Source organism: Solanum tuberosum, unplaced genomic scaffold (genome assembly GCF_000226075.1).
Source record: "Solanum tuberosum cultivar DM 1-3 516 R44 unplaced genomic scaffold, SolTub_3.0 scf00231, whole genome shotgun sequence".
Taxonomy (NCBI): domain Eukaryota; kingdom Viridiplantae; phylum Streptophyta; class Magnoliopsida; order Solanales; family Solanaceae; genus Solanum; species Solanum tuberosum.
The window spans coordinates 1,024,593-1,034,964 of NW_006239157.1; the positions used below are offsets into that span (position 1 = coordinate 1,024,593).

Genomic DNA, 10,372 nt, shown 5'->3' on the forward strand with positions numbered 1-10,372 from the left:
AGATCAAGAAAAAACAAACATGATCTTGAAGACCACAGGTATTGACTCACTACTCCCCACCCCTCAGAATCCCTGTATTACTTGTGATTGTGTTGTTGATGAAGTCTAAGGAGGTATGGATGGGGTTGTAAGGAGAAACACTCTAACTTGCAGGAAGGGGTTTCCAAAGGGGGGAATTTGACTCATGTTCTGCAACCACTAGACATATGCATTCAAACCACCAGAATAAAAAACAAGAGCAACAGCAGGGTATGAAACAGCCTGAGAAATCACAGAAAAATCTGCCGAATGTTGACACTGGACAGGTTCAGGATAATTCAGATCTGCAAAGTATGAGTAAAGAAGGGGTTGAGGTTTCAGATAAACAGGGCCAGCAGTTGTCCAGAGAAAAAACAGATCAGAGGAAAGGCACCAATACTCCTTTACAAAATGCTAAAAGTAAAGGGGTTCAAAAAGATAATACAGACCAGCAGCAGCAGGGGGGGAGTGATACTCTTATGAAACCTCCAACAATAAATCCGGAGGTAAATTAAGCAAGAAGAAAAGGGACGCAATCAAAAGAAAACAACAAATGGAAACTGTAAAGCAAAGGCTCAATGGGGAAACCATTCAACAACAACAGCAGTATCAAGATGACTATGGGGTCTTGAATTCAGAAGATGAGTTTGATCAAGATACACAATCTATGGAGGAAAATGAAGAAGAGGAAGAGGAAACAACAGCTCACTTAATTAAAGCTTTTGGTTCCACCTTTCACAGTGAATATCAGGAGGAAATCCAAGAAGCCACTAATCAGCAGGGTTTATCTCCTAGGGGTAGATCACAAGGGAAGCAAAGCAAACAGGCTCTCACCAGCACATCTGCTACCTTAGGCAGACCAAACACTAGGTCCAGAAGTAGAGGCCTCTAATGATTAAAGCTCTATTGGAATGCTAGGAGTATTAACACCCAAGGATCTTTGGAAAGATTGCAAAATCTCAAGAAAATGCACAACTTATCTTTGATTGCTATTTTGGAACCATTTCTCTTGATAATTGATCTTCTCAACAACTACAGAATCCAGTTGAATATGGACAAGGCTATCTCAAGAAAATGCACAACTTATCTTTGATTGCTATTTTGGAACCATTCTCTGATAATGATCTTCTCAACAACTACAGAATCCAGTTGAATATGGACAAGGCTACCTGCAAACCAAATGGAAAAATTTGGTTATTGTGGAATGTTGAAACTGATGAGCAACATATCACTTGTACTTTTACTCTTGTAGAATGCAAAAATGAGTTTATGATGTCCTTTATCTATGCTAAATGCAAAGATCAGCTAAGGAGGCCCCTTTGGGACAGGCCGATTCATTATTCTAACAGGAACATTCCCTGGTGCACCATTGGTGACTTCATTCAATGTGATTACATCTACTGAAGAAAAACAAGGTGGAGTTCCATACAACATGAATAAAAGTTTTGAATTTCTCAGTGTTATAGAAGATTGTGGCTTATTGGATCTTGGTTACAATGGGAGTCACTTTACCTGGTGCAACCAAAGAACTGAGGAAGCAAGGGTGTGGAAAAGACTCGATAGGGCCATGGTTAATGATCAGTGGCTAGAAAACATGCCTCAATCCACTATATCTCATCTTCCCTTTGTAGGATCCGATCACTGCCCCCTTCTCTTGGAAATGGCTGTGAGAATGAATCAGAATACCAAGTACTTGAAGTTCCTTCATTTCTGGACAGAGCACAGTAATTTTTTACACATTGTTAAGGCCTGCTGTGACAGAGAATCTAATGGAAATCCTATGGGGAAGCTGCATCAGAAAATGAAAAGGTTGTCCACAACTCTTAGCAATTGGTCCAAGCAAGAATTTGGGGATATATTTAGCACTGTTAAAAGCTATGAAGATAGGGTCAGAATTGCTGAAGAGGAAATGCTGCAAAACAACTCACAGGCCAGCAGAGCTAAACTTCATCAACTCAATGTTGATTATATCAAATACCTCAAGTTGGAATCCTCTATACTCAAGCAAAAAACTCAACTCCACTGGTTTAGAGAAGGAGATGCTAACTCTAAATATTTTCATGTTGTGATGAGAGGAAGAAGGAAAAAATTGTTCATTCACAAAATTTGTACTGACAATAAGGAATGGGTTCAGGGTGATGACAACATTGCTAAAACTGCTTGTACACACTTTCAACATATCTTTTCTGGTCATGAGAATAGAATTGTTGAAGGTATTTTACAATGTATTCCAAGAATGATCACACCTGAGCAAAATCAAAAACTTCAAGGCATGCCTACAATGGAGGAGCTACAGCAGGTAGTCTATTCTATGAATCTTAATTCAGCTCCAGGTCCGGATGGTTTTGGTGGAAAACTTTACCAAGTATGCTGGGACATCATTAAACATGATATTCTTGAGGCTGTGAAGTCCTTCTTTTGTGGTTCCATCATGCCTAAATTCATGTCACATGCTTGTTTGGTCCTTCTTCCTAAAGTTGAGCATCCTAACAAGTTCAATGAATTTAGACCTATCAGCTTAAGTAACTTCACAAACAAGATCATCTCCAAGCTCCTATGCCTCAGACTGGCTCCAATACTTCCTCTTCTTATTTCGGAAAATCAATCAGGGTTTGTTAGAGGAAGGAGCATTTCTGAAAATATCATGTTGGCTCAGGAAATTAATCATGGCATTAAAAAGGCTAATGAAGGAGACAATGTTGTGATCAAGTTTGATATGGCAAAAGCTTATGACAGGGTTTCGTGGTCTTTCACTTGCTTAGTTCCGAGGAAAATGGGATTTGGGGAAACCTTCATTGATCTTGTATGGAGAGTTATGAGCAATAATTGGTACTCGGTTATTATTAATGGTACAAGGCATGGGTTCTATCACTCCACCAGAGGTCTCAAGCAAGGAGATCTGTTATCACCTGCCCTATTTATTTTAGGTGCAGAGTTCTTTCGAGAAGACTTAATCTCCTTTATCAAAATCCGGGTTACAAAGGTTTCCAAATGGAGATTAGGGGACCAGAAATTAATCACTTGAGCTTTGAGGATGATATAATTATTTTTACTTCTACCACCAGGAGTTCTCTGCAGTTTATTATGGAGACTTTGAATACCTATGAAGAGGTCTCAGATCAGCTCATAAACAAGGCAAAAAGTCATTTCATGGCCCCTACAAACACCCCTTCTGATGTCATTCTACTGATTGAGGAAATTACTGGTTTTTCACAGAAATCCAGTCCTATCACTTACCTGGGGTGCCCTTTATATATTGGAAGGCAAAGAATTATATACTATTCTGAGCTTGTGGCAAAAGTGGTTAAAAAAATCAGCGATTGGCAATCCAGAATTCTCAGTTTTGGAGGCAAGGCTACCCTCATTAAACATGTTCTACAATCAATCCCCATTCACACCATGGCTGCAATATCCCCTCCTAAAACAACCATCAGGTATATTAAGAGGGTTACTGCTGACTTTTTCTGGGGATGGGATAACGAGAAGAGAAAATATCACTGGGCTTCCTGGGAGAATCTTAGTTTTCCTTACGAAGAAGGAGACATTGGAGTCAGACAACTTGAAGATGTATGCACCTCCATGCAATTCAAACAATGGTGGACCTTTAGGAGTAAGAACACTCTGTGGGGGGACTTTTTGAGGGACAAATATTGTCAAAGAGCCCATCCAGTTGGCAAGAAGCTGGATACAGGTCAGTCTTTGGTTTGGAATTACATGATGAAGAATAAAAGCATTATGGAACCCCAAATCACTTGGAGAATTAACTCAGGAACTTGTTCCTTCTGGTGGGATGACTGGACAGGGGAAGGTCCACTGGCATACCAATGTTCTGAGATCAACAGCCTAAACAATACCACAGTTGCTCATTTTCTGCTTGAAGGTAAATGGAATGAGACCCTTGTGAGACAAAGTGTTCCCCCTCTTCTTGTACCAAAAGTTTTGAGCTTCCAATTCCATTACCTGGCAGAAACTGTTGATGTACCAGTTTGGAAGCCTACTGAAAATGGGCTGTTCTCATGTGCTTCAGCTTGGGAATTCGTCAGAAGGAAAAGGGAGAAAAATCAATTTAATGCTAAAATTTGGCACAAGAATGTTTCTTTCAAAATTCCCTTTCTCACCTGGAGGGCCTTGAGATTTAAACTCCCAGCCAATGACAAACTCATATCTTTTGGCAAGGATCCAGCCGACTGTTACTGCTGTCACAGACCAGGCCTGGACAGCATTGATCATATTTTCATGTCTGGTCAAGTTGCCAGTTATAATTGGAGGTTCTTTTCTGCTGCCTTTGGTATCTTTCACAACCATTCTTCTGTGAAAAATCTGTTGATCAACTGGTGGGGGATGGAAGCTAAGAATGAGGTGAAAAAGCTGTTAATTCAATCTCTTCCTCTATTCATCTATTGGAACTTATGGAAAATAGGTGTGCAGTCAAGTATGGGGGCAAACATTCCAACACCTCCAGAGTTATCTTCCTGATTATCAAAGACACTGCCCAGTTCTTATATACTGCTTTCCCCTATATTCATTGGCCTTATAACTGGCATGCAATTTTTAGTAAGATTGAAAACTGCAAGCATGAGATGAAGATCAGGGAAGTTAAATGGGAAAGGCCTCCGGACAGCATCTACAAATTAAACACTGATGGAAGTGCGCTTAATAACCCTGGCAAAATTGGTGGAGGAGGTATATTGAGAGATCATCAAGGTCAAATGGTGTATGCTTTCACCATAGCCCTTGGTATGGGCACCAACAACATGGCAGAAACTCAAGCTGCTGCACATGGACTGTATTGGTGTCTTCAACATGGTTTTAAGAACGTTATTTTAGAGGTTGATTCTGAGTTGCTCGCCAAATGGATTACTCACATCATCAAACCACCTTGGAGGATACAACACCAGGTTCAGGAGTTAAATCAAGCTTACCAACCAGTTAGAGTTTTTTCAATGCAAACACATATACAGAGAAGCAAACAGCACTGCAGATTTCCTGGCCAAGCTCAGTCATAAGTCTGACATAATCCATCATTTCTACATTCAATCCCAACTGCCCACTGTTGCTAGAGGCTGCTATCTTCTTGAAAAAATGGGAATGGCAAATTTTAGGAGGAAGAAATTGAAGAGAATCAAGAAAACACCATGACTGGACACTATTTTATACATAGATGTCTCTATAGAATCTTCTTCCCCCCCCCCTTCAACTTGGCTATGTGCATTTGGTTCATAGCCCCTTTGAATAGGTTAGGTGTTTATTTCTTTTCTTACTATTGTAAGGGGAGAGTCTCCCTTGTCTATGTTTCCTAGATTCTCTGTATCGAGAGGAGTCCTCTCGTTTAGGTGCATTTTATTAGGTTTCACTTTATAGTATGGGGATGAGTTGACTATCCTTAGTAGGAAAGTCGACTCATGAACCAACATAGGATCGAAGGTAAGGTTTGCGTCCCCCTCCTTGTATTATGTTGTTTTGCTTATATATGTTAAGGCCTAGGGCTGTTGCTAAGGCCCTGACCCCCCCAAGGGTCGTTAAACAAAAAAAAAGAAAAAAATCTCTAAACCCTAAACTGTAGGACCTAAAATCTTAACTGTAATCTCTAAACCCTAAACCTTAGGACCAAAACCCTAAAGCCTAAAACCTAACACTAAACTCTAAATCCTAAGCCTTAGTGCATAAACTCTAAACCTTAGGGCCTTAACCCTAAACGCTAAACTCAAGACCTAAAGTCTAAACCATAAATCTTAAACCCTAAACCCTAAACCCTAAATCCTAAACCTTAAGGTTTAAACCCTGAATCTTATAGCATAAACCCTAAACCTTAAGGTTTAAACCCTGAACCTTATACTTTAGGGAATAAACCCTAAACTTTAACCCCTAAACCCTAAACCTTAGAGCCTAAACCTTAAATCCTAAACCATAAACCCTAAACTCTAAAACTTTGGGCTTAAACCCTAAATCCTAAATGCTAAACCTTAGGGCATAAACCCTTAACCATAAATCATAAACCCTAAACCTTAGGGCTTAAACCTAAACCTAACCTTAAACCCTTAACCTTAGGGCCTAAACCCCAAATCCTAAACCCTACACCTTAAGGCATAAACCCTAAACCCAAAACCATTGGGCCAAACCCTAAATCTTATGGCCTAAACCCTAAACACTAAACTCTAAACCTTATGGTCTAGACCCTAAAATTGAAACCCTAAATCCTAAAATCTAAACCTTAGGCCCTATATCATAAACTCTAAACCCTAAACCTTAGGTCCTTAACCCTAAACATTCGGGCCTAAACCCTAAACCTAAATCCTAAGCCCTAAGCCCTGAACCTTAGTGCCTAAACCCTAATTAAGCTTCTTCTTGATCATTCACAGGTAGCATATCTTTATCCAATTCATCTTCATAGTGAACCACTTTTTGCTCTTCCAGAGGATCATGGGCATTATCAGTAATCTCAGGGATTGTGTTGATGGTGCATTTTTCCTTTGAACTAGCTAGTCTTCTTCATTTTTTTTTCTGGGCTAAATATTGCTGTTTTTCCTTCTTTTTTTCCTCCTCAAGAGCTAATTTTTCCTATCTTCTTCTATAAGCTTCTCGTTTCTTATAACTCATCTGCTCTGAAGCTTTATTATTTAGCCATTGTTTTTCAATGGTGTTTCTATATGAGTCCCTTCACCCACCTCATCAGACTGATGTAAAACAACATTAGAGTTCTCTTTATTTTGTTGACCTTCCTACGTAACATTCTGTTGCTGCTGCACCTGACTCATGGTCTGAGTTGCTGCCTGAAAATGACCCCTTGAATCAGCTTCTTTATACACAGGATTCTCTTTTTCTTGTTGAACTAGAGCATTAACCTCAACCCTGCCTGAGTTCACCTTACCCTCATCATCACTGTGACCCAATTCAGACCCCTCCATAGACTCATAATCTAGAGAATCTTCAGCATCAGGGTCTATATCTTCAATCAAAATTGGACTCAGATTCTGAGTGTCATTCTGTGTAGTCATGTTGATCCTGTTGTTGATGTTACCTTGTATCATAGGAGCTTCATAAGTTGTGGTAGCAGGAGCTCTAAGGTCAATCCTAGAGTCATCCATATTAGAACTACCACCCCCCTTTGATTCCCCTTTCTGAAAGTTAGTGATTTTCTCCTGCATACCCCCTTTCACACCTCCAGACTTCTCAGATCCAGATAAAACAACACAATTATTAATGGGGTGGGGTTGATGGAGAATTGAGTTATTACCTTGCTTATTGTTGGCATCCTAGCTTTGCTTGTTATGAAATACTTTTGGGGCAACACTGGGAATGGGGACAGCAACACTGCCATGGGGTTGAGGGGTTGGAAGCATTGAGTCAATACCTTGCTTATTGTTGGCATCCTTGATTTGATAGTCCTGATAAACATTAGGGGCAACATTGGGGTGGGGATTGGAACACTACTATCGGGTTGAGGGGTGGGGAGCATTGAGTCAATACCTTTTTGTTGTTCCTGACTGGTCTGATTCTGATGTGGTACTGGTTTATAACCTGACTTTGTTTGGTTTTTGGTTGATTCCTCTGATTGTTTAAGGATAGCCTCTAAATTTCTTTTTATGTCTGCCATTGGTCTTCTTGCATTTTTTGTTGATACTGATGAGTTCTTGCTAGCTATTCTTTGGTACCTGAAACACTAACAGAAATATTATTCTTAACAGACTGAGATTTAATTAGTAGAGTAATTACCTGAGTGTCATTTGCTTGTGTTGTTTTTGTTTTGTTCTTGTTTGCTGCTTCCACCTCCTCTCTTCTTCTATATTCATTATCTCTCCTCTTGACATTACATGTATGAACCTTATGGCTTATGGCCTTGGTGTTTGCAGTAATCACTATCTTTACTTGTTGGAACCTGTGGAAAAATAGATAGGCATGCAAATATGGAGGAAACAAATCTAATATAAATAGAGTGATATACTTGGTGCTTAAAGACATCAACAACCTCCTACTCATCAACTTTCCTTACATAAAATGGCCATCCAAGTGGCCTAAGTTGATACAGTTTGGAGGAAATTTCTTCCATGATATCAAAATTACTAAGGTAAGTTGGTTTGAGCATGTGGTTAAAATCAACTCTGATGGTAGTGCTTAGACAACCCAGGAAAGATGGGGGGTGGTGGTATTGTTAGAGATGCCCAAGGTGATTTAATCTATGCTTATGCTACTCCACTAGGCCATGGTACCAACAACCAAGCAGAGATTGAAGCTGCTCAATGGGATCTATCTTGGTGTCTAAATAATGGTTTCAACCAGGTGATTTTGGAAGTAGACTCTGAGTTAGTGGTTTACTAGATAAAACAGCAAGCTGCTCCACCTTAGAATTTGCAGCATGCTGTAGCTAACCTTGATCCGACAAGAGTGAGATGCCAAATTTTAGAAAAACTCAAATTCTCTAGAATACCTTGAAACCTGGCCTAAGATCATTTTTAGTACTCCCTTTGTTTCAATTTGTTGGTCTTACCTTCCTTTTTAGGCTTTTTAAAAAAGAATGCCTCTTTCCTAATTTGAAAACTCCTTAATTTCATTATCCCGCATGGAATGTTTGTGACCAGAAAATCAAAGAACATTTCGGTACAGTATACAGTTTTAGTTTTAAGACTACAAAATTCAAAAGTACTCTGTACTTTCTTAAACTTTGTGTCAATTCAAACAAAGATAAACAAATTGAAACTGAGGGAGTAACAACCTTTGATCATTTTTAGTATCTACTATACATGCAAGATTACGATATTCCATTACCAGCAAGAAGACACATTCAAACATGCAGTTGCACTGACTAAAAACAGTAAATTCAGGCATCTCTCTCTCTCTCACTCACACACACACTATCAGATAAAAAAAGGAGCTTACTTTTGTAATGTTGATAGAAGTAGATTTAGACTCCTCATTGAGCACAATGTGAATGAGGAAGAAAGTGTATATTTGGAAAGCATTTCGATATGATGCAACTCGATCAGCAAGCGAACACTCATCCTCCTCACTGTCATTCTTCTCTTCATCAGCATTTCCATCCTTCTGCTGAGACACCCTCCAGAGAGAATCCATAGTAGGGAGCAGAACACTGAGATTGGACCTAAGTGACTCCACAAGATTGAGCTTACAGCCAGGAGTAAGGCAAGGAAACTCCTTCATTAACGAATACACAAGATCGAACACATCCTGCTCCTCCACGCAGAATAGCTCTTTGTCAGATAAGTCAAAGGAGACACATGTTTAATTGCAAAACAAAAAACAACAAATTTACAGAAATGAGTTGGAAAAATAAAAAAAGAATGACAACCCAGATGGAAAATTCAAAAAGAAAACAACAAAAAAGAGAACCCAGATGGAAAAATGGCAAGGAATGTGAACCAAGTAGGAAAATCGAAAAAAAGAAAGAGAACCCACATGGAGAATTTCAAAAGAGAAGGCAGATTCGAGGAGAATGAAGTTCTAAATTGCCTAAAGCTATGTGCAGCCGATAAGGCTCCTGGTCCAGATGGGTACACAATGGGTTTCTTCATCAAGTGTTGGGATGTACTGAAGAAAGACATCATGGACACATTTCAAAACTTTTATGAGCAAGAAGTCTTCGAGAAGAGTTTCAACGCTACCTTCATTGCACTCATTCCAAAGAAAAAAGGAGCCAACGAGTTAAGGGACTACAGACCAATTAGCCTCATAGGGAGCATTTACAAAATACTCTCCAAAGTTCTCACAGAAAGGTTGAAAGTTGTGATAGACAAACTGGTGGACTCACAGCAAATGGCTTTTATAAAAGGGAGACAAATTATGGATGCAGTGTTGATTGCTAATGAAGCTGTAGATTCCAGGAATAAGCAGAAGAAACCTGGTATTCTATGCAAGCTGGACATAGAAAAAGCATATGATCATGTGAATTGGAAGTACCTTCTGAAGATTTTAGAGATGATGGGATTTGGACAAAAATGGTTGAACTGGATTAGCTTCTGCATTTCTACAGTTAGCTTCTCTGTTCTGATTAATGGGTCCCTGCAGGTTTTTTTCAAACTCAAAGAGGACTCAGGCAGGGTGATCCATTGTCCCCTTTCTTGTTCTTAATTACTATGGAGGGGCTGAATAATATGCTCAAGACAGCAAATATGAGAGGATGGGTAAAAGGTTTTGATGTGGCTAGAGAAAATACAGAAAGCTTGGAAGTGACACGTCTTCAGTATGCAGATGATACACTTGATTTTTTGTGGAGCTGAGGAATACCAACTGAAATACTTAAGGGTGATCCTGGTGCTGTTTGAAGGGGTATCCGGGTTACACATTAACTGGATAAAAAGTTCTATGTATACTATCAATGAGGTCAACAACATAGACTTGT

General features: G+C 39.4%; 2 protein-coding genes across 2 annotated transcripts; one reads left to right on the forward strand and one right to left on the reverse strand.

Moving 5' to 3' along the window:
• The first annotated feature begins 571 nt into the window (after positions 1-571).
• LOC107062471 (uncharacterized) lies at positions 572-5,024 on the forward strand. The gene is made up of 5 exons (XM_015313147.1): positions 572-844; positions 1,057-1,252; positions 1,347-2,847; positions 2,946-4,388; positions 4,439-5,024. The coding sequence occupies exons 1-5, from the start codon at positions 572-574 to the stop codon at positions 5,022-5,024; spliced, it is 3,999 nt and encodes a 1,332-aa protein (XP_015168633.1).
• A 2,502-nt stretch (positions 5,025-7,526) lies between these two features.
• Positions 7,527-9,251, reverse strand: LOC107062465 (uncharacterized). Its single transcript, XM_015313140.1, has 2 exons — positions 8,893-9,251; positions 7,527-7,894 (listed from the first exon to the last, which is right to left on the reverse strand). Exons 1-2 carry the CDS (start codon positions 9,172-9,174, stop codon positions 7,841-7,843), a joined length of 336 nt encoding a protein of 111 aa, XP_015168626.1. The 5' UTR covers positions 9,175-9,251; the 3' UTR covers positions 7,527-7,840.
• Between the last annotated feature and the right edge of the window lie 1,121 nt (positions 9,252-10,372).

What these genes read in the sequence shown, in the direction of transcription:
- LOC107062471 (XM_015313147.1), top strand. Translation starts at nt 572, where the DNA reads ATGGAAACTGTAAAGCAAAGGCTCAATGGGGAAACCATTCAACAACAA. An exon ending in AAGGGAAGCAAAGCAAACAG is followed by an intron (nt 845 to 1,056) that starts GCTCTCACCAGC and finishes CAACAACTACAG; the next exon opens with AATCCAGTTGAATATGGACA. An exon ending in TGATGAGCAACATATCACTT is followed by an intron (nt 1,253 to 1,346) that starts GTACTTTTACTC and finishes CCTTTGGGACAG; the next exon opens with GCCGATTCATTATTCTAACA.
- LOC107062465 (XM_015313140.1), bottom strand. Translation starts at nt 9,174, where the DNA reads ATGAAGGAGTTTCCTTGCCTTACTCCTGGCTGTAAGCTCAATCTTGTG. An exon ending in CTTCTATCAACATTACAAAA is followed by an intron (nt 7,895 to 8,892) that starts GTAAGCTCCTTT and finishes ATTTTTCCACAG; the next exon opens with GTTCCAACAAGTAAAGATAG.